This window comes from Arvicola amphibius, chromosome 2 (assembly GCF_903992535.2).
Source record: "Arvicola amphibius chromosome 2, mArvAmp1.2, whole genome shotgun sequence".
NCBI lineage: Eukaryota > Metazoa > Chordata > Mammalia > Rodentia > Cricetidae > Arvicola > Arvicola amphibius.
The window spans coordinates 54,305,912-54,330,275 of NC_052048.2; the positions used below are offsets into that span (position 1 = coordinate 54,305,912).

Here is a 24,364-nt window from a genome sequence, read left to right on the forward strand (position 1 = left end):
ACAGTAAAAACTTCTAAAGAAAGAGATAAACACTAGAGAATGGATAGACGGTCCATGATCATGAATTGGCAGAATTAATATTGTGAACATAATACTTATACCAATAGCTGTTTACAGGTTCAGTATAATCCCCATGAAAATCCTCATCTCATTCTTCACAGAAATAGAAATAAAAAATTTAAAATTCATGTGGAACCCCAACAGATCTCAGATAGCCAAAACAATCCTGAGCAAAAAGAAAAATGCTGGATGGATTACCATACCATTTCTTAAGATATATTATGAATCATGGCAATAAAAACAATGTAGTATTGGCAGTAAAACAGACATGTAGATCATGGAACAAATTGAAGACCCAGACATGAGTACACACAACTCCAATCATTTAATAATTGACAAGATTACCAAACATAAGCTGGAGAATAGAATTTCAACAAATGATGCTAGGAAAACTGGACACACACATGCAGAAGATTAAATTAAAACTGTGCCTACTACTTTGCAGAGAAACTGACTCCAAATGGATCAAAGCCTTAACCAGAAAAAAGGAAACTGCTAGTAGAAACATGGGGAGTACCACTACATAATATAGGGGTGAGAAAGGACTTACTGAATCAGACTGTTTGCCCCCCAAAAAGATGAATAGTTGACAAGTAGGACTTCAGAAAACTAAAGAATGAATCAACTGGGTGAAGAGGAAGTCCATAGGACGTGAGAGACTTTTATCAGATAAATATCTAAGTGGATTAATATCCAGAATATGTATGTATGTATGTGTATATATATGTATGTATGTATATATATACATATATATATACATATATATATAACACGCCTAGAACCCGAACAGAGAGTTCTCAGTAGAAGAAGAAGGAAATTATGGACAAGAAATGCCTCAAAAAAAAGTTCATCATTCCTAGCAGTTAGGGAAATGAAAATTGATACAACTTTGAGATTTTTATCTTACCCCTCCCAGAATGGCAAAGTTTAACAAAACAATTAACAGCAAATGCTAGAGGCGCGAGGGGAAAAGGACCCCTCATTCACTTTTGGTAGAATTGTAATCTGGAGCTGCCACTATGAGAACCAGTGTGAAGAAGTCTCAAAAAGCTAAAAAGTGAATCTATCATATGATCCAGCTATACCATTCCTTGGCATATGCCCAAAGGACTCGTAGCCATGTTCATTGCTATTCCAGTCACATTAGGCAGGAAATAGAAACCACCTAAATGCCTGGCACCCTATGAATGACTAATGAAGATGTATTACAGACACACTATCGAATACTAGTCAGCTGTAAATAAAACTCAAATCATGAACTTTGCAGGTAAATGATGAAACTAGAAACGATTATATTAAATGAGGTAGCTTAGACCCAAAAAGTCAAATGTCGCTTGCGCTCGCTCTCCCTCTCTCTCTCTCTCTCTCTCTCTCTCTCTCTCTCTCTCTCCTTCCTTCCTTCCTTCCTTCCTTTCTTCTAGCTCAAAATCTTCAGACATCAAAGAAACTTTTCGTTGCAGCAGATGGAAACTTCTTTAAGGAAATCACAACCAGTCAAAATGCTGATTGTTTGCCCTTGTCCCAGTGGATAGATACATCTACAAAACAAATCCTAAGGCTCGGGGACCATTGTGCAAAGGGTGGAACGATTGTAAGAAAGACCCAGAGGGTCTCGGAGTTTGTTATGAGACTGTGTCTCCTAGGAATGTCTCATCAACATGCCTATCTAAACATGAGCTGGACCAGGACAACATTAGACATGTCAAAGTGGATGGGTCGAAGGAGCCACGAAACCTTAGCCCCACACAGAGAACCACAGGCAGCTAAGGAATGCTCTCAGCAGAAGAAATAATATTCCTCAGTGAAGCACACACTAAATGGTCACTCGGTGCCAGATGGTCAGCCCTGTAAACATGCATGCATATAACATTAGGCAGACTAAGCAGGTTATATTTAGGGGTGTGTGTGTGTGTGTGTGTGTGTGTGTGTGTATGTGTGTGAATTTAACAACCATTGAGAAAAGAGCTGTGGTATTTGCACGAGACAAGGAGAGGTGGTATGGGAGTTTTTGGAGGAGGAAAGGGATGGGAAAATGGTGTTGGTAACTGTATTAACATCTCAAAAAATAAATTAAGAAAATAGTTACTACACAGTTCTTTGAATTAAAAACAAAACTGTTTCAAAATAAGTGACACTTCTAGTGTTTGTAGTGTTCAATTCAAACCCTCGGACTAGAGATTTCTAGGACTAATGATTCACTTCACAGGATAGCATTACCCAAGTTTGCCTTAGTTACACAGATGGGCGGAGCTTTAATCCTCCTTGAGTAATTGCTGCTCTGTCTGACAGGACTGTTTGATGACCACAGATGCGACCTAGGTTGTCTACTTTCTCTTAAGTTAAACAGGCCTAGTGCAGTTGGCTTTGCTGTAACAGATTCCTCAGGAGCCTCGTTAATAAATGAATTTCCAACTTTGATGTGAAACTGTAGGAGGCAGAGTTCACTGTTTAGCTAGCGCCATCCCCCTGTCACCGTCGCGTTGAAAAGATAACATAGTCAGCTATGTTGGCCCATGCCTACAATCCCAGTGTTCCAGCAGTGAACGGTAAAAATTGCGACACCCCTCACTAGGGGGCCATCCAAAAAATAATACTCGCTCACACACAACACTGTCTATGTTGTCTTCATAAATCAAGTTCTGGAAAGACAGACTGACCCACATAGAAGAATCTCGGAGTATTCGAGTGTGTGTGTGTCAGGTGCCCAGCTCCCCATCATTTTCATTCACTCAGTAGTGTTAAATAAGAACAAGGAGAAAATAAGATGTATGTTTAATTTTCCTTCAAGGAAAGCAAAATAAGACCATTGAGTCGAAAATGAAAAGAAAGTTGTTTTATGTGTTTTTGCTTATGTGGCCAGGTAGTCTGGGAAACAATGAGCAAACTATAGATACTAAGGTAAAGAGGTAGCCATTCAGGGCAAGTTTTAAGTGTTTCTATTAAAATCTAATTTAAATAGTTGGCTGATAATGGAGGCAGCTGGGAATGCATTTTATTAAGTTTTATTTTCTTAAGTAAAATACCAGTAGATAAAGAATTGTTTTTTTTTTTTTCATGTGGAAAGGTACACTGAGCAAAATAAAAAGAATGCATTCTTCTTTGTGGTAGAATATACAGTTTTAATTGGGTTCAAGGTGTTCATAAGCATCACTCCCCTTTGAATAAGTCAGTTGTTGAGCTCCCGGGTCTTCAAGAATAAGCTCTTCTTGTTCTGATGTTCTTTTGTTTTTCAGAGCTGCCTGCTGGCTGGGAAAAGATCGAAGACCCTGTCTACGGTGTCTACTATGTAGAGTAAGTGCCCGTGGATAATGCACATACCAGTTTTTACACTACTGTGCACTTATGTGCATGGTGTGGAACATATCTTGGCATTGCTACAAGTTTCAAAGTATCGTAATGATCTTATAATGAAAATAGGAAGAATTTAGTGATTTAGTCATCACTGACTCTGAAGAACTTCAGGAAGGATGTCAGTCCATGTGACTTTTGTTAGCTTCCACATTGCCGAGACCCAGTGTGCATGGCGGGTGCTCTGTGAGTGTTTGTGGAAGGCCAGGATATGGGAGAGCCCATAGCAGAGCTGTGCGTTCTCAGAGGGGCCTTACTGTCCTACTTTTTTCATGCCTATCTGAACGTCGCAGTGATTACTTATTTATTCATTCTGCCTTTCTAAAAGGGTTAGACACATCTTAATAATTTATGAAATGTTACCAAGAGTAAGAAGAGAAGGGAAACCGGGATGAGATGCAGGACCTGTTAATCTGTCCCCGTGGTCTGTCCCCAGGAGTCTCGCCTCTTGGTGTCATCTCTTCACTATGGGCTTTATTCTGCCGTTGGACATGCCCTTTGCCATTTTACTAAACCATTGATTAGCAGGATACTGGAAGTAAATTTTAAAAATAACCAAGAGGTAGGATTACTGAAAACATATAAAAGCGTATCTTTTCCTCTGAGCAAAATGAGAGATAACTAATACAGTTCCTTTGAATGAGACAAGTGCCATATAAATTTTGTATCACCATTATCCTTCCTGCCATGGTGAAGATAAAAGGCCTTCTTTCTCTTTCTCATGTTGCTGGCAATAAAAAGTCACTTGTATAATGCCCCTATAATAGGAGCATATTATGCAAAAATGTCAGGCCTCAATAAGATGCCAGCATTTTATTGTGAAGCAATTATAGGAGTTCAGTAAAGGAAGTGCCCTTGGCCAGTACAAGTCATGCTTCCCTCTGCAGAACAGAAAGAGAAGTATCGTCATCAGAGACACAAGCAAAGCCATTTTTATTGACCCTAATAAAGTACATTTCATCTCTGAGCTCTGAAGCTCTTTTATACAGGTGAATAGAGAGTCTTCTGCCAGGTGAGCCTGTGCTTTCTTTGGTACTCAGCTGCCTTGTGCATTTAGGAAGAAAGGAAGCGGCTGGGCACTGCTTTAATGGAAAAGAAACCTGGCCCTGGGGGATAAGATGATAACTTACTCAGGTCTGGTTCTGCATCTTTTAATGCCTAGTCCAAAGGAATCATGAGGCAAATATCCTTTTAATAAGAATTAAAGATAATCTGCCCACCCTACTTGATAAACCCTTTTATTTCTTTCTTTCTTATTAAAAATTTCTGCCTCCTCCCCGCCTCCCATTTGCCTCCCCCTCCCCTCCTCCACTCCTCCTCCCTCTCCTGTCCGAAGAGCCATAAGGGTTCCTTGCCCTGTGGGAAGTCCAAGGTCCTCCCCCCTCCATCCAGGTCTAGGAAGGTGAGCATCCAAACAGGCTAGGCCCCCTCAAAGCCAGTATATGTAGTAGAATCAAAACCCAGTGCCATTGTCCTTGGCTTCTCAGCTGCCCTCATTGTCTGCCATGTTCAAGGAGTCCAGTTTTATCCCTTGTTTTTTCCGTCCCAGTCCAGCTAGCCTTGGTGAGCTCCGATTAGATCAGCCCCACCGTCTCGGTGGGTGGGTGCACCCCTCGTTGTCCTGACTTCCTTGCTCATGATCTCCCTCCTTTTGCTCCTTATTTGGACCTTGGGAGCTCAGTCCGGTGCTCTGTCTCTATCTCCATCCATCGCCAGATGAAGGTTCTATGTTGATATGCAAGATATTCATCAGTATGGCTATAGGATCTGGCTATTTCTGGCTCCCTCTCCTCAGCTGCCCAAGGAACTAGCTGGGGGCATCTCCCTGGATACCTGGGAACCCCTCTAGAGTCAAGTCTCTGCCAACCCTAAAATGGCTCCCTTAATTAAGATATATGCTTCCCTGCTCCCACATCCACCCTTCCTATATCCCAAGCATCCCATTCCCCCAAGCTCTCCCCATCCTCCCCTTCATACTTTTCTCTCCCCATCTCCCCTTACCCCCATACCACCCCGCCCCCAAGTTCCCAATTATAGTTATCCTCCTGGATATTGGAAGTAGACATGATAAACCCTTTTTTGAAAATTAAGTCTGAATTTCAAAAGAGATACTTGATGTTTTAAATAATAATATAATAGGGATGTCCCCAAGCATCCGATGAACTGCTATTTTGGCTTAAAAAGTATGTACATACATACATATGAAAGCATCTCTATATGTACGTTTATGTATACTTAGCATAAATACAAAGTAAATAAGGCTGTCATTCAAAAGTGATGCATGCATGTGTGTATCTGTCTGTCTGTCTGTGTCTGTTTGTGTCTGTTTGTGTCTGTGTGTGCACCCTGGCCTTATTAGTTACATAGTCATCTAAAATGTCTAGGCTTTTGTCACTGTGAACACATCACATTTGCTTAGTTTGGCAATATCTATGGAATATCTTTGTTTGAGTGAAAAAAATGAAAGTTCTGCCCTGGCGATGCTGAAGCATGCATGGGCAGCCCAGATATGGCGTGTCTGTAGTCTGTTTACAGGCTGTAATTTCAGGCTTTCCTCTTCGTCAGTCAATTAACATAGTTGAAATATGTTAGTGGAGTTCTTTTAACTTTATTCTTAGGCTTCTATAGACCCTGCTGTTTGAAGCCATTCAAGAGTTCTACCATTGTGTGCCAGAGATCACTTCAAAGCCCCAGTTTAATCTTAATTAATTCCGCATGTATTTCTGAATTTAAGTACCTCTCATCTCAGGTGATAGGTTGGAATTTTGGGTAGAGTCACTGGCTCAAGTCCTAGAATTCAGAAGCAGCCATAGCTGAGTGAGCATGCTAGCTCATACTGTCAGAGGTTGCCTCCCTTCCCCATAAAATGCCATCGCAACCATGTCCCTATGTACAGGGTGTGCTTCTGTGATCTCACCTACTCAAGGTCAACCGTTGGTTGGGGAGAAAGGTTACATGGGCAAGTTTTGAAGTAACTATATGTAGTTGAGTGTGATTCTGGGCATGACCAGTTCTCCGTCCTGGCTGCTCCAGTGAAGATCAGGTCATGAGGCATGTCTGGCGTATCCATGCTTTCTACACTGCCTGCCTAGTAATCAATTGATGGCCATCTCAGTCACCAGGCCAGCTGCACAGTATCATATGCTGTGTTCTCATGCCCCTTGCTTTACTTCATGGTGAACCCAGAGCACAGAGGCAGTTTGAACATGCTGAAGCCGTGGGGAAGAAGTTCTTTAAGTGGTTTAGGAAAGAAAAGAAATGACCTGTGGAAACTGCTGGAGGCTCTGGTAAATTGTTGTTGTTAGTCTTTTCCTGCGATTGTTTTGTAAATTAAACTTCGCCGTAGGTGTGTACAGATGCCGAGGGAAATTACAGTTTATATAGGACTGGATGTTATCCTGGGCTCCGGTATCCACTGAGGGTCTCAGAACATGTCCCCTATAAACAAGGAATTTCTGCTGCACGAATAAGAGAACAATTTGCCTTAGGACATTTGCTAGGAATTTCTAATAAGATGCATTCCCGACTGACACCCTAGTTCTTAGTGCACATGAGCAGCCAGTAATGGAAACCGTGTTTATTGCCTCTTATCTGCATATCCACGCCAGACCCTCTGTGTTGCTCCATTCCAACCGAAGGGCTTGCTTTCTCAGCCTTTAGCTGCTGGAATGAGTATTTCCTACCTGAACACTGCTTTCCTTTCTTCCCAGCCACATCAACAGGAAGACACAATATGAAAACCCAGTCCTAGAAGCCAAAAGGAAGAAACAGCTTGAACAGCAGCAGCAGCAGCAGCAGCCTCAACCACCACAGCCAGAAGGTTGGCTTCTTTGCTGGAGGCTTTTGCCTGGACTGGGAATGTGAGGCGAAACCTAGGCACTGACACCCCCGTGTGGTCAGAGCTGGCCTTGATGCCTGACTTTCTCCTCCTTTAGCTGCCCCTCCTCCCACAGCACAGTGGAGCATGCTGCTGAAGGGGGCACCCCTGCACTGGCACTCAGACCTAAGCTGTGCCTTAGGAAGGAGCTTAGCCCACAGAGCTGGCTGGGCGGTGAGGAAATTTGGGTCCCCTGCAATATTTGCATGGCAATCCTTGTCTAAATCCAGTGCCCCTGTAGCATTCTGACTTCCAGAGGAGCTTCTGGGCACTGGACTCCTTTTTGTCATATTGGAAACCCTGCACAGAGGGATCAGAGCTGGTAATCCTGAGTGCTTCTAGGAAGATATGAATTCATATTTGTTATAGAAATGAAAACAACCCAGGAACAGAGTTCAGCATTACAATTCCCAGTGCCTGCCCCAGCCCATTCTCAGATGGTCACTGTGCGGAAATTTTCTGGTATATACAAATTGCATATAGTAAAAACAAGATAAATTTGGAGATAAATATATCCCAGGTATATTTGAGCAACTTGTTGGGGTTTTTTTTTTCCACTTTTTGTTTCTTAAACCTGCTTGAAGGTTTATTATAGTTAACCCATAGTTTAAATAGCTGATTAATGTGTCATTTAATGAGTGTTTCTACTAATACATAACCATTTATTTATTAATACTTAGAATTTTTCCTAATTTTCATTACAGTTTTTAAATGATACCTTTATACCCTCAAAGTATAATGTATGATTATCAATTATGTGAATATGAAGTATAACACTTATGTTCCTACAATACTGAATATAATATATATATATATGCATATATTCAATTAAATCTATATGGTGCTGGAAATTGAAATCAGAACATCATGCATGCCAAACACCAACTCTGAACCACACTCCTAGCCCTTGAACATAATCAAATAAAGACCTTGGACTATAGGGCTAACCAAATGTTTCTATAAGTGGCCATATCACAAATGTTTTAGAATTAATGAGACATTTAGTTCCCATAATAACTACTCACCTTTATAATATGAAAACAGCGAATATAATAGGTATATCTGTGGGTCAATAAAGCTTCATTCATGAGCACTAATGTGAATCTCATAATTTTCATGTAGCAGAAAATACTCAATTTTAAGCCTTTAAAAATGTGAAAGATGTTCATGCCTTGTGTTTATACAGACGTAGCCGTTGAGCTCAATTTAGCTGATAAGCCATGGTTTACACCTGCTACCCTTAACGATGTGCTGTGGAGAGGGAGCCTGCTTGCCAGCTGAAAATTGTCTGCCTTAGTCTCCTTTTTAATTTAAGAATAGCTTTAATTTATTTTTTCTTGAGATGATAAAACATAGTAGTCTCAGAAAATGTGTTTTGAGCCATGGGTGCATTCAGCTGAGGGAAGGTGACTGCGGTCTACCTCCAGGGTCATTCACTGCAAGGTGGCCCTTGGCCTCTAACGTTCATGAGATTAGACTTGGGATTCTGGCAGTGGCTTCCCTTTGGGCTTCAGAGACAACGGAAGTTTGCATCTCAGCAAAATGGTGTCATGCATGTATTTTCATCCAACTCACCATGCGGGACAGGCAGGTTCAGCAGACCAGCCCACCCCTCATTGAGCCTGTAGAAGGTTCTTTCATATGTTGCTACATTCAGGTGGATTTATACTACTACAAAAAAAAAAAAAAAAGAAAGACAGAAAGACAAAAAGAAAGGAAGGAAGGAAGAAAAAAGAAGGAAACAATACAAAAAAACCCTTGTTTTCACTTAAAGCCTCTAAAGTTGAGTTTTTACCAGTTATTTTCATATTTCCTTACCTGAAGATCAGACGTGAGAGAAAGATCTTGCCATCTTCCCCACAAAGGGAGGTCGGTCGGCTGCTTCTCTTGCTCAGCACCTGCTATTGGTTCACTGCTCTGGCTTTTACTGAGAAGATAAATGGTGCAGCTGTTGAGAGACAACCCCGGAAACAGCTTCTTTTCTTTCTTGTAGAATGGACAGAAGATCATGCGTCCCTTGTGCCTCCTGTCGCTCCCTCCCATGCCCAGAGCAATCCGGAGCCAGCCAGGGAAGCTCCACTTCAGGGTAATGTGGCGTTTTGATTGCATGGTAGTTGGAGCTCTAGCGTCTCACTGTTTAATTTCTTCATTACATTGAGAGTGTGTGTGTGTGTGTGTGTGTGTGTGTGTGTGTGTGTGTGTGTGTGTGTGTGGTTCTTGCCACATAACACACGTGGAGGTCAAAGTAGAGTTTTGCCAAGCTATCTTGCTAGTCCTAAAGTCTCATTTTAAAAATGAAGTTTGCAGCCGGGCATTGGTGGCTCACGCCTCTACTCCTAGCCCTTTGGGAGGCAGAGGCAGGTCTCTGTGACACCAGCCTGGTCTGTGAGAACTAGTTCCAGGACAGCTTGGGCTGTGACACAGAGAAGAAACCCTGTTTCAAAAAACCAAAGAAAAAAAATAAAAATGAGGTTTGGTGATTCCTAAGCTTCAGTGCTCTCGACAGTTCTGGCTAGACGACTCTTTGTAAAGGAGACTGTCTTCAGCACTCACTTAAGCGGGATCCCCATCCACTTGACTTCAGGAGCATATACCCACCTCCTGCTGGTACCATGATAATCTGAAAGATGCCCAGATGTTGTTAGATGCCCCTCAGGAGCAGAACCATCCCAGGGTTGGGAATGAGTGATTCAGAGACCACAGTAGTTTTTAAACTGGGTGTTCGATATTTTGAGGTTCCAGGCAACACATTGGCTTTTGAGTAGTATTTTCTTCTAAGTGTAAATAACTTTATCTTAAAAGTCCTTCCCTGCTGCTGTTTTGCTTTGGTGTGTCCTACAGCATTTACATGGGTCTTACTTTTATTTATAAGTGTAGCCTGTTAGAAAGGATCATTCAAAATTTCGGTTCTTGAGCCTTCATAGTCAGGCCTTATTACTCTTCGGTGATGGAAGAGAGGCAGCTTGTCTGGGGTTGCTTATTTTGTTTTGGGTTTTTTTTTTTTCTTTTCAAATAAGAAAAGTAGAACTACATTGGGTAGTGTTGCGGAACTATGGAATGTTGGTAGTACGGAGCCATGAAACCAGTGGGAAGTTGTCTCTGGTAGTTGATGTCATCATTAGATCATTATTAATATCTTTGAGAACACAACTATATTTTATTGTGATAATGGTTTCCTAAAGATAGACTGTAGTCTATAATAACTTAATTAATACCATCATTACTGTAGTGTCCTCAGCATTTCTTGGAATAGAAGATCCCTTCTTTGGCTCACATCGTCTTGATTCACTTCTCTCATAGTAATAGAGTTGTGCCAGCCTCACTGAAATGCCCTGAACCAGCCACACCATAGACCACTTTAAAGAGTTACATAGACTCGGACCTCTGTGCCGCTGTCTTGTCCTCCCACTCTTTGACTTACTCTTGCTTCCTGTCATTCACTCTTCACTTTCCCGCGCTTGTCATTTATGGAACTTAACGGTGTAATTAGTGTTCATTGATGCTTCTTCATTAAGCTTTAAATCCATAGAGGCATGAGACTAGGAGTTTGTTTGTTTTATTAATCCCCAATCAATCATGTAGAACCCCTTGGTAGGTATGTTCTGTTGAAATTACAGTATTATTGAATGAAACAGTGTGTATATATGCATACATGTGTACATTTTTGTGGAGTGTTGGCTCGTGTGCTTTAAAAAGAATTGTTTTAAGAGATGAAATACACTAAAAATTGAAAGGTACAGGACAAGGATTACCATGTGCTTAAAGCACAACTAAGACTACACATGGCCTTTGTCCGTGTGTTTCATCTCAGAGTCTCCTTGCTTTTTTGGTTTCGTTTGTTTGAGGCCTGTTCTTACTGTATAGCTCTGGATGGCTTGGAACTAGCTGCATACACTAGGCTGGCCTCAGACTCATAGAGATCCTCTTGTCTGCTTCCTCTGTGCTAGTATTAAAGGCGAGAACCATTATGCCCAGACCCATGGTGTCTCAGGCAGCTGCTCGACTACTGAGCCATACTCATGGACTTTTGATTCTTTTTCTTTTTCTTCTTTAGTCCTGTTGAACCTGACAGTGAACTGAGACAGTTCAGGTCCACTGAATTCTCCACAGATTTAGCCATTCTCATAGCTGACCTACAGTGAGCCCTTCCTGTTGAGCCTCATCCTGTTCACACAGTCTTTGGAGTATAACTAACACCAAAGAAACACACTGATACCCGGTCTCTCTAAGCTGGGAGTGTAATAAACTTTTAGACTTTAGTCTCATGATTTATGACCAGGTTACCAGCCTGCCACTCACACATTATCTAGTTGTGATGGTAGATCAAGAAGCCATCTTGTGACTTGACTTGGTGGTTAATTTTTAAAGCAAATTCTCCCATGACTGACTTTACTTCCCAGCAACTGCTCATTTTGTAGATGTTCTTGGACAAACTCTCCAGCTTCCAGATTGGGTTTAGGGATGGACTTCTGTAGCTTCTTCTTCCCACTGGACCCATCTTCCAGCTTGATGATGACTCATTTATTGAACCATATTGCATACCAGGTTCCCCCTCTAAGCCCTTCATGCCCATGATCCATTTTGGTTGTTCTTAATAACCCTTATGTGAAATTGGTACCATCTCTGTTTCTCTTTCGATGTACCACACTCAAATAGAAAGAGAGGCTTGCCACAAAGTATATATAAATGCCATTGTCATTAGGAATCACTGAACTTCTGACTCACAACTTTTTATCATTTTACTTTTGTGGGGTGCTTTATTTCATGGGTTAAGCTCTACTATTTAGTACAGTGTCACTGGTCACATATTATCATTTAGGTTTAAATTAGCTGCAACTGAAAAAAATAAAAATTGAAAATTTTTGGTCATTAGTCTTATGTCAAGACTTTGATATCTCCTTACATGGTGTAGTGGCTACCATATAGAGCGATGTAAATGCTCAGTATTCCCAGTGCTGCACTAAGTGATGGTAGAAGCTTCCAGTGTAAAGAATCCAAGTACCACAGCCTAGAGTAGTTCTGACCTGGCAGAGAATACTTAAGGGTAGTTCAAGGGCAGAGTTCTGAACCCAACCCAAAAGATCCTCATTCAGTGCTCATCGGTAAGCACTAATATGAGTATGTTTTTAATAGACATTCGGATGAGTTTGCAGATACACAACCAAGAAGTTAGTGTCTCAACAGAAGGCGTAGACCACAGAGCAGCAACCAAGAGTTTCAAATCTCCCTTCTTGTGGAAGAAAATTTCCAACTCATGAACCACCCATACCTAAAACATAATAAAATGTGCATTAATACAAAATTCTGAGGTTGTCTCTGTAGTTAAAATTCAGATAAGCTATGTGGTGCATTTTCACGTTTTCTAACTTTGCCCATAATAAAAAGCAAAGGTACCAATACCTGGTCACTTCTTTTCAGTACTCTCAGGATCTTGCTGAATCTGTTCATTGTGTCCTTCTTTAGCCATTCAGTCCTTAGACAGAAAGTGTTAGAGCACCTCCTACGTATCACAGTACTCAGATTCTAAGCCCTGAATCTGCAAGGGAGTCTCCCTGGAGCGTGTAGTCTACTGAGTCTAGTGCATGAGTAGTGCTTCTTCAGCATGGGCACAGGAAACCAACCCAGTCAGTGAGATGTATATTGTGTTAAAGCAGTCAACTCTCAGGACAAAAATAAAGCGGGAAGGGGGGCCTGGAAATATTGCAGAGACATTGCACCATTTAATAATGTCGTCCATGAAAGTCTCACTGAGAAGTCAGTAGCTTTTGAGGTCTCTGCACAGCTAAAATGTGTACCCCTCAAGCTCTCTAGAGTCCTGTCAGGCTCTTCTGTAAGACCTAGGCCACTTGACTTTCATAGCCCAAAGTGAATTTTGGAGTCCATTTTCACTGTCTTCGACTTTTCACCCGGTAATTGTCCTGGGAGCTGTCTCCCAGAAGTCTTTGCTAGAGGAGCCATCCTTCTCCCCACACTTTGGCAAATGACTGTGCCTGGCAAATCCTGCCAAATCTTGCCTCTCTTTAACCACAGTTCCAGGGCTGTCATTTGTTGAGTTTCCAATAAGCCTTGGACTGACTGCACTGGAGAGGTTTGTGAGCAGACCTCTGACTATAGCCAATTTGAAGGAGCCTTCTTTGTAAGAGCCAGAGACTTTTTAAAATATGCAATTAAAATTTGTGTGTGTGCCCAGAGACCTTTTTAAGCCTTTTAGTTATAGCTAACCAAAAATAACTTTTCTAACTGGCTGCCAAGGCTGCTAAGTGCAGAGGCATGGGGTAGCTTCTTTTTCTCCCTCTTAAAAGAATGTATTTCGATAGAAAAGAAGTAGAGCAGATGAGGAGGGTATAGCAAGGGCAGAATAGAGCAAATGAAATTAGGGATGAGACAAATGGCTGCTGCTTGGGATAACCCGAGAAATTCCAACGAGCTTCTTGGATACAGAGAAGGACTTAGTGAGGCCCGAATACTATTTTGTGAATTAGTTATGAAATGTTACCTTTTTGTTTAATTTTATTTTGAGATTGTCATACATGAGTATTCTATCTAAATCATTTCCATTCCGCCTCCCTTGTCCCCTTTCATTTCCTCCCATGTCCCCAACTACCTCTCAAATTCATGACCTCTTCTTCTTTTTATATTATTATTATTATTGTTATTATTATTATTATTACATTTATACACACATAGATACAACCTATTGAGTCCATTTAGTGTTACTTATATGTACACTTGTTTAAAAGACTGACGATTTGGGATTGGATAACTTACCAAGAGCTTGTACTTGAAGAACACTGAGCCTTTCTTTTCCTGCCCCTTCTATTTCCTCTCCCCCACTTCTCTCTACAACCATTGATTGCCTGTAGGCCTTTCAGGATTTCCTGTATCACATTTGCATTTTAGCTGGTGTTGTCAATGTGTCCATCTTGTTTAGGCAACCATATTGTTGAGATTTCACAAGTGTAACTTACTGCCATAAACCGAAAGCACTCATCAGCATCAGGGTTCTTGGTCATCTCTGCTCCTCTTCCCTGATAGTCACTGAACCCTGAGTATAGAGGTTGTGTTGTAGATATATCTGTTAGAGCTAGGAATCCCATGGTCATTTATTCCCTGCATTTTGACCAGTTGTGAATTTGATTTCTGTAATAGTCTTAATCTGTGGCTAAAATTGGTGAGTGGAAAGAATTGTACTTTCTCTGTACATAAGGATAAGTATCTAGAATATAGTTATAAATTATTGACTTAGGAAGATAACAACGGTGGGTTCTCCTTCAGGGTCTGTGATCTAATTAGCCATTAGGAAGTTGGGTAGGTGACAGTAGCAGGCATGGATTCCTCCTATTGAATGTGTCTTAAATCCAAAAAGACAGTTTGTTCAATAGACACAAGTCAAAAGTGCCACCATCCCACCGTTGGGGATTTCTTGCCAGGGTAGTCACTGTTGTGTCATAGGCTTCACAGCTAGGCAGGATTAGTGACCACTTGTCTCCCTTGGCAGTTTGCATAGCACCTTCAGATACTCTGAAAGGCAGTCCTCAGAGAGGGCCCTTCCAGGGCCCTTCCAGATCCATTCTTTCAAGTCCTGTGACCAAAGCAAGTGTTGTCTCCAGCAGTAGGGACCTACCTTAATGTTCTGGGAGTCAGTCAAGGTCACTGCCAATAGCCTGAATGGTTTAAGAGCATCTCTTGTAATCTTCTGACCAACAGTGTGGTTAAAAACTAAAACTAAAGTTTCTGTTCAGTTGGTCCTATGCATAGAAGCCATGTCCAGGGTAGCACATTATAGTAAACACTGCAAAATAGTAAAGAAAACCATGGTGCAAAGCAGAGACCAGCTGCTTCCTTTAAGGAGGCTGTGGCTGCCCAGTAGCTGTAAACCAGGCTGTAATTCAGGGAGAATGTCATTTTTTGTCTTCTTTCCTCTTCTTTTTAACCTGGAAGATGACATGCCTGAGACTGAGCTGTAACTAAGAGAATGCCCTGTGTTTCCGACACACTAGTTTGGATTCCTGTACTGCACACCTCTAAGCTAGCATGTGGGAGGTGGAGGCAGGAAGATAGAAGTTCAAAGTCAACTGTGTCTGTATAAGAGGCTGGAGGCTAGCTTGGGTTACATGAAACCCTATCTTGAAAGAAAGATATTCTCTATGTATGACAATATGCTATGACATCCACCTCCTAAACAGACTGTACAGGAGCACCCTTATTCCTGCAATCAAGAAAAGAGTTTTAAAATGTATTTGTGTGTGTGTGTGTGTGTGTGTGTGTGTGTGCATGTATGTATACTTCATGTATGTGTAGGTGCCCATAGGGAACAGAAGAGGCTGTCAGATTCCCTAGAGTTGGACTTACAGCAGTTGTAAACTACCTGATGTGATGCTAAAAACCAAACTTGGGTACCCAGGAAGAGCCTAGTCATCTCTCTGGTCCCAAAGAGGCCCCATCTGTATCCGTAGCCTCAAGCCATGCTCTTGAACAGCTGTCTGCATTGTCTTAGAGCATCCTTGGCTCATTCACAGGTATACTCACAGTGAATTTCCTTGTGTTCCTCTCCTTCTAATCTAAACCAGGCAAACCTTTTTTTACAAGAAACCCTTCTGAGTTGAAAGGCAAATTCATTCACACGAAGCTACGGAAAAGCAGTCGTGGCTTTGGCTTCACAGTGGTCGGAGGGGACGAACCTGATGAATTTCTGCAGATCAAGAGCCTCGTCCTAGATGGTCCCGCTGCCCTGGATGGCAAGATGGAGACAGGTGAGTTCACATGGCCATAGCACGTTCCATGTGGTGAGGCCTCTGCCCACATCTGAACAAGGCCAGACAGCATCATGATTTCTCTGTGAGTCCTTTATATGCCTTGCAATGAGCTAGATCCCTCTCTTACAGCTCCCCCTACCCCCAGTCCAGATGAAAACCTTTGAAACTTCTTTGACTTTAGAAACCTGTTGCAGTGCTGTTGCATATAGTAAAGCAGTAATTTACTAAAAATGTAGATCCATTTGAATAAATGAATTCTAAAGTTAGGATTCCAGTGTTCTTTCAGTGATTATTATATTGTCATTTAGCCCAGAAGACACTAGATGCTAAAAGAAAAGTTTATCATCAGTTAAAATAGCCAATCTGGTTTTAGCAGGTGGTTACTCCACCTTCACTCTGTTTTATTCAGATACATATTGAAGGTAAAGAAGAACTAGAATTTCTGAAAAGATTGGTCAGCAAGAGGAAAGCATATACGTTCGTGTAAGATGAGTTTAATCCGGGTCTAACAGTACTCGTTTGTAATAGCTATGGAGCTGCAGACTGAGCCTTTGACTCTGAAACTGCCTCCCTAAACACAAAAGATGAGTCAGATGTGACACAGGGCCCTCAAAAGTAAACAGCAGCCCAAAGATAATGTTTAGCACGAGGCACAGTGAGCAGACTAGGTTATAAGAATGTGACAAGGGCACACGGGCTTGGACTAGAGTAGCAAAGTCAGGAGAAGAAGAGAGAGGTGACTGGGAAGTCACATATGGTTTAACAAGGTCAGTGTGCATCAACTTCTCCTAGGGTTGGTTTCTTATCCATAGTAACCAGGATATGCAGAAGTAAGGATGCTACTTCTCGTGTGTGAAGAACATCGTCTATGCGGAGTTCTCTGGAGGAATAAAATAGAGTTCCTCTTTCAAGCATCTTTGGCTCCAAACAGGCCTGTAGTGACGAATCTCAGGTGGTAGGCTCTAAACATTAGGAGAATGTGACTGTCGCAACATTTTTTGGTGCTGGTGTTTGACCTCCATACTCTTGCCTCTTACAGGGGATGTGATTGTCAGCGTGAATGACACCTGTGTTTTGGGACACACACATGCTCAAGTTGTAAAAATCTTTCAGTCCATTCCTATTGGTGCCAGTGTGGACCTTGAACTCTGCAGAGGTTATCCATTGCCTTTTGACCCGGATGACCCCAATACAAGTTTAGTGACCTCGGTGGCCATTTTGGACAAAGAACCAATTATTGTTAATGGACAAGAGACCTATGATTCACCAGCAAGCCACAGTAGTAAAACAGGCAAAGTCAGCAGCATGAAGGATGCCAGGCCAAGCAGCCCTGCCGACGTGACTTCCAACAGTTCTTATGGTTATCCCAATGACACGGTCTCTTTGGCTTCTTCTATAGCCACGCAGCCGGAGCTGATAACTGTTCACATAGTCAAAGGGCCAATGGGCTTTGGCTTTACCATTGCAGATAGTCCCGGTGGGGGCGGCCAAAGAGTGAAACAGATTGTTGACAGTCCCCGCTGCAGGGGCCTCAAGGAAGGGGATCTTATCGTGGAAGTGAATAAGAAGAACGTGCAGGCCCTGACGCACAACCAAGTCGTGGACATGCTGATCGAGTGTCCAAAGGGAAGTGAGGTCACACTGTTGGTGCAGCGAGGAGGTACGTAGGTCGATTTTGTTCTTTGCTTTTGGAATCTGAGGTGCGTCGGTTGGCTTACTAGTCTTCAACTACCCGGCCGTGTTTTGTTTCTTCAGTTAAAGATTTGTTGTTCTTTTTCTCCTTTTTGAGACACTGAAAGTTGAACCCCGGGCCTTCAGCATGGTAGGCAAGCAGTGTGCCAGCAGGCCACACCCCCAGGTCTAGATCACTTTCACTTAGTTACCTGAAAATACTTGGCACATATGTGTGGGTTGCTTTGAACACGCTTCACAATCAAGTTTCTATATTATTTTGCATACACCGAATTAGAGTGATTCTGTCAAGCAGATCCTGTGTCTTTTAAAAATAAGTAAGATTTGTCTCTTAAAAGCAAGGAAGATTTTTCTCGTAAGACTCCTGGCCCTGGCTGCAGATGCTGAACCGTGTGCCCCTGAGGCCTCTCTCCCGGCCTCAGTTCTTACTGCTGTTCTGCTGTTCCTCTGGATTATAACCACACTGGCTGTGTCCTTTCCTGCCTCGGGACCTTTCGCGTTCCCTGGCTCAGTTTCTCACAGTTTTCTCCCTAGGGAGTTATCTGTCTTGCTGTCTGAATTAACCCCTGGCACGTCTACAGCATTTCTCCTGTATCCACCGGGACTGTGATTGTATTTCTCACTGTCGGCATTATTACCTATTGTCCTGAGCCCTTATTTCATACTTTCATTGTCTTTCTTTCCCTTTCCCGGGAACATAATAAGCCAGCACGCACATCTGCGCATTGTCGTCCATTAGCCCTAGCGTTTAGCACATCTGACTCCTTTCAGAGTGATGCTGTAGAACTCGCATCATCTTCCTCTCAACATTAAGCTTCCTTCTTTCTTTCTCCTTCCCTAAGCCTCCCATTTTCTTCCTCATCCACACTCCCAGTAGTTGTTAATTTCAAATTAAAAAATACTCAGTATTGAAATGTCTCGCTCCTGGACTGTGAACTTGTAACTACTTGTAGCTCATTGATGGTTCCCCCAGTCCTCCCCAGAACAACATTTCATACTTACAGTTGAGCCCTTGGAAAGGATCAGTTATGAAATGTGGTTTCCTTGTAACACAGGTGCTCACTTCAAACTGTGTATTGTGTGATCAAAGTGATTAGGGTCATTAGAGGAAATCCAGAACATAGCACAATGTTGAGTTGGTTAACGTGTTCTTCTGAGTTCATCAAAACCATTGTGCAGGCCTAGTGTGATGGCGCACACCTTTAATTACAGCACTTGGTAGGCAGAGGCAGGTGGATCTTTGTGAGTTCTAGGAAAGCCACAAATACATAGTGACACCCTGTCTAAAATTTAAAACCATTGTGCAGACTGACTTGGCTCAACACTCCAGTACATTTTGAGGTCTCTTTTGGTTCCAAGTGACTTTGGTTCATGTAGACAAACCAGTGAATGTGCTCTTATACATGTGTGCATTTCTCATCTGATCTTTACCATTCCCATGGGATGTAGGTGTAACATGATGGGCCTGCTTGTTGGGGTTTCAGTCCTGCCCAGTACCCCACAGCTGCGAGCCCCAAAGAAAATTACACAGAGATCTCTATAGGTTATAAAGCTGGTTGGCCCATTAGCTCAGGCTATTTATTAGCTCTTGTAGCTTATATTAACCCATTATTCTGATCTATTTTTGCCGTATGGCTCCGTACCTTTTTCAGCTGGCAGGTCACATCCTGCTTCCTCAGTGGTCTGCGCAGACCCTTCATGTTACATGTAGGAAAGTGGCATCTACTAATAGAACCAAACTGTTCACCCCACCTCTGGTTCTACTGTCCCTAGTCCCTAGTTTTACTGTCCCTAGTCCCTAGTCCAGTGTTCTGCCAACTTACCTATGAACAATGTTGACTTTGCATACTTATTCATGTGTTTGGCTGGTCCAGCAGGCATCTCTCTGATCCACCTGCTGTGCGTTTTACAGCCAGTTTCCTCTCTGAGCTATTTTAATCCTTCTTGTCTATTGAGTATATTGTACACTGGCCTTTTCCATCATTAGATTCACTTGTAAGGGTACCAAAAAATAGCTTTATGATAATCTACTAACTCAACTCATAATGTACTTGCCTAAAATTGCAAAGAGTTGATTATAGAAATATATATACCCCTTCTTGTTAACTAAGTATATTTTAATTCCTGGGACTGTCTTTCCGTTGATGCTATTACATTTTATAACATTCATATGGAAAGATCCAGAATATATTGCCTCATTAGTCAACATCTACATGTTTTACTCTACAACCTGAGTAATTTAAAACCACTGTAACATCGACAGTCTGTAAAGTATGTCATACACCCTGTGCTTGATTTATGTGTAGGATGGGAAGTTTGTACATCTGCAGTTGGCAGGCCATCGTCAGCTACTATTAATCTTTCTCAAAAGCATAAAAATATATTTGGTTGTGCCATGCATTAGTTGTTTGCGTTGGGGCTGACATTTAATCATCCTCCCTGTGCTGGGGGTGGAAGAGAATGTTTGATGAAGAAACAGGACAGCAGTTGGCTAAGATGAGGAAGTGAGCGGTCAGTTCACTGACTGCTCATAAATCTCATTTCTGTCATAGTTACTGGTAAGCAGATTGATTCGCTCATTAAATCCACATCACCAATGATGCTCAGGCTTCCATGTTGGAAGGATGGAGTTTCATATGCCTTATAAAATGGGTTTGGATGTTGGCAGCATCTGTTTTAGTTCCTAAGCCCCATGTTCATTTTTGATGGTTGTCCTTATCAAGACTGGGTTACATTGATGTTTTATTTTTAGTATTTTTATGTCTGTTACCTCCTTCCCATCAGTAGGGAAACAAGGCAAAGGATGAAATAGCTTTTGTTAATTTCTGGAGCTAGTGTCTGGGTCTGGCTTGGATTTGCCAGGGTCGTTCTCCCACAGGCTGGCTAGCTGGGACTGTCCCAGGTTGTCCCTAGCGTCTCAGCTAGACCTCCTTCCTGCTGTTGCTTCAGGTGTCTGTTCTGCACAGCCCTCCTTCTTGTGCTGTCTTCCTCAGCCTGCCCTTCTCTCCTCCTCCCTCTGCTGTCCAGACAAGAGAGTGTCTTCTTTCTGGTACGACTGAAAATTGCATGAGCGTTTGTAGTCAGCAGTCTGCCGCCCAGTGCCGGCATGAGTCTGTAGGTTTTCTTGAGGTTGGCAAATCATGCTAGCCAGTGGTGAATTAATCGTTTTTTAATGCACTAAAGAACTTGCCCGGTACAGGTTTTTCCGTGTTGAATGGGAGCACCTCCTGTGTCGTCTGCACAGCACCTCTGCCCCACAGTGGACAAAGTCTTGCTTGCTCAGCTAATGTGCACCTCTGTGCTTCTCTTTCAGAAATAATTTTGTGTTGACTTGAAGAAGTTTGACAGTGTTTTGTTTTGAGACAGTGTTTTCTGACTGTGGAGAATGTAGGCTGTGTTTTGGAGAGAAAGCGTCCATCGGAAGGGGAACTGAACGGGGTCTGTCAGGAGTGAGCAGGCCTCTGGGTTAAGCTATGTCCTCACCATGCTACTCTTGCCCTAACATTCATTTCTTCACCCAAAAAAGAAAAAAGAGTTTTGAACTAGAGGATCTTTGGGGGCTTCTGTTTCATGGAAGGAATGATTCCACTGTAATGGAGAAAATACAGTAGAGTTGAAGCCAGAGGAAGAACATTTGACTTGAACCTGGCTCCCACCTTCACTGTGTGTGCTTTTAGGCAAGTCTCTCACCTTTCCTCCGCTTAGTTCAGAATGTAACCAAAGAGAATGACTCTTGCCTGTGTGCATGATGTAGATAAATAAGAAGTAACTCCTGGTGGCCCATCCATGGTGTTTTGCTAATATTGCCAGTTAGCAGAAATAACTGCTTAAGTTAGCTTTTTATTAACAACAACCACTAAAGGAAAAAAGAAAAAGCAAAGCAAAGATGATCTTTAGCCAGAACTCATAGTCTTATATCATTCTGTGATATTTTAAATCTGCATTTTGTTTTAAAATCTCCACTGTTGGTTTTTAGGTAAGTAACCAGCATTGTGAATGAAACCAGGCTCCTACCCCGTGATCCCTTCCGGCTTTAACTCCTTCTCAGATACTCTGCATGCGTGTGTATGTGGGTGGGTTAAGTTCATAGAGCTAAAATTGTTTTCATTTTTGAATAATTTTCTAAAAGATATCTCTGGGTTTGTTGGTGATGAGGATCAAGCCGAGGCCTCTTGCATGGCTGGTTGTGTTCTCTCCCTCTAAGCCAAATCTTTCCCACTTGAGCTTCTGCAAGCAGCAGATGTCCCTGTCTTTGCAAAGAACCATTTCAACTCCCACCTTCTGCACTTTCCTGGTTCGGAAAATAGAAGGATTGAATATATTCTGAAGTCCTTGTCTTTGGTGGAGGTCATCACTAACTTCTGGTGATGACCACAGTAATGGAAGGGATGTCTGTTGGGTGGTAGACACAAACCATATCATACACAGAGTTCTTTTGTCAAGCCACTAAGGTATTTTTAAATTTTTTTAATTTATTTAATATTTTTTTTGGTTTTTTTTTCGAGACAGAGTTTCTCTGTGCATAGCTTTGGGTCCTGTCCTAGAACTCACTCTGTAGACCAGGCTGACCTTGAACTCACAGAGATCTGCCTGCTTCTGCCTCCCAAGTACTGGAATTAAAAGTGTGTACCACCTTTGCCCAGCAGGATCTGATTCTTAGGTGATGAGATTTTTAGGATTCCCAGAAGATGGGATCTGTGTCTATATGGTGCCTTATAGTAGACTGCCTCATCTATAAGTCACAGAAAAATATGGCCATATAGCTTTATAGCCTCATTAATTCACTGTATAAGAACAATGGTACATGTTTTGGCAAAAAAAATTAGATATGAAAATAGTAGCTGCATCCTTACTATGGGTCAGACATGTTACTATGGTACAGCCATACACATTCAAGTATAGACAAACATTAAACTGAGTGACACCCTATTTTTGCAGCAAAGCTGGAATTACTGCCATGTGCCGGGTTACTCTAAGTGGGATCCTCTATAAAACAAAGGTATTTATTTGCTGCCTTCTACAATAGGAAAGGAAACATGGAGGATTGCGGTGGGAGGTGGAAGGAAGCTCGAGCTAAATTTGAGTAGCGTAGAGCCAAGCTAGGACTCCTGGTTCTGTTGGGAAAGCATGCAGAAGACTAACTCAGACAGTAAACTGCCACTGAGCCAGGCACTGTTGTTGTAGGAGACTGTTTGTTCCCAGCTGCTCAGCCCCAAAATAACCACACAGAAACTGTGTTAATTAAATAACTGCTTGGCCCATTAGCTCTAGCTTCTTATTGGCTACCTCTTACATCTTAATTTAATCCATTTCTATTAATCTGTGTGTTACCACATGGCTGTGGATTACTGGATAAAGTTCTGATGGGCGTCTGTCTCTGGCGGGGCTCCATGGCGACTCTAAAGTCGACCTTGTTTCTCTCAGCATTCGGTTTAGTTCCCCCTCGCCCCCACCTGCCCTATATTCTGCCCTGTGCAGGCCTAAGACAGTTTCTTTATTAGCCAATGGTATTCCCAGCATACAGAGGGGAACCCCACACCGCACTGTCCTTAACATTTTGCATACACTTGACATAGAATTCCAGGAGCCTTCTGGAAATGGTGCAATATTAGTTTCACGTTTTAGAAGAAGTTGATATCTCAAGAGTGTGTCAGATTTCCCCCCAAATTGTGTACCTGGCTAGGATTTGAACCAGGAATCTGGGCTCCAGAGATTGGGCCTAAACACTATAATAAAAAGCCTTATGGCATAAAGGGAGGGAGGAGGGAGGAAAGGGAAGGAAAAGGAGGAAGAGAAAGAAAAAGAAGTGGAAGAAGAGCTACCCTGGTAGCAGAACTGTCTGGTGTATTTTATGTGTAGAAACTATCCCACTAGCGTAGTTGTTGGGAAATTATTTTATACATAGAGAGATGAATAAGCCTGAAGTCGACAAGCAAATTGATACCAACATAATCTTGATGGTATTTGTTTCATTAACTCATTGATGCAAGCAGTCAAAGTGGTAATCTAAGTTCAGTCATCTCAGCATAGCATTAGCGCCAGTGTCCGTGTTGTGTGCCTCTGTGTCTGAGTGTAAGTATGTGCCTTTGTGTGTGTGTGTGTGTGTGTGTGTGTGTGTGTGTGTGTGTGTGTAAGAATGCCCATCTGTGTGTGTCTGTGTGTGTGTCAGTGTGCCTGTGAGTGTGGGGGTGTGCACTTCTGTGTGTGTGCTCCTGTCTATCCATCTCTGTGTTTGTGTGTATGAGAAAGTGTGTGTGTGTGTGTGTGTGTTTGTCCATCTGGGTATGTGTGTCTATGAGTATATATGTGTCTCTGTGTGTGTGCTTCTTCTGAAATGATGCAAAACCATCGTAATTAGGCCCACAGTGAGTTGTCTGCCTGAGAGTTAAACTGGGTGATCAGGCGCCTCTCTTTGCCCTCTAGTCTTGGACTGGAGAATGAGTTGCAAATTGCACCACTTAAGTGTTTGACTGCCAGAATGTCTCCCACTGAGCTGCAAGGCCCCTGGAAGGGAAATCAGGTTGCTCACAGAGAGATAACCCTGATAGAGTTGAGTACTATGGGTTCTTCTCTCCAATGCTGCCCCCCTCTCCCTTCTTAGATCTCCAGACTCAGAGAACATCTCACCCCT

At 42.3% G+C, this 24,364-nt stretch overlaps 1 protein-coding gene across 13 annotated transcripts in view; it reads left to right on the top strand.

The window, feature by feature from the left end:
• The window catches only part of Magi1 (membrane associated guanylate kinase, WW and PDZ domain containing 1), a 609,686-nt gene that overhangs the window by 520,900 nt on the left and 64,422 nt on the right, over nt 1-24,364 (top strand). For all 13 annotated transcript variants that reach the window (XM_038317854.2, XM_038317858.2, XM_038317862.2 and 10 more), the window contains 5 exons: nt 3,294-3,351; nt 7,119-7,228; nt 9,279-9,371; nt 15,856-16,038; nt 17,081-17,701. In XM_038317854.2, coding sequence (XP_038173782.1) covers nt 3,294-3,351; nt 7,119-7,228; nt 9,279-9,371; nt 15,856-16,038; nt 17,081-17,701 — 1,065 coding nt within the window. The remainder of the gene's footprint in view (nt 1-3,293; nt 3,352-7,118; nt 7,229-9,278; nt 9,372-15,855; nt 16,039-17,080; nt 17,702-24,364) is intronic.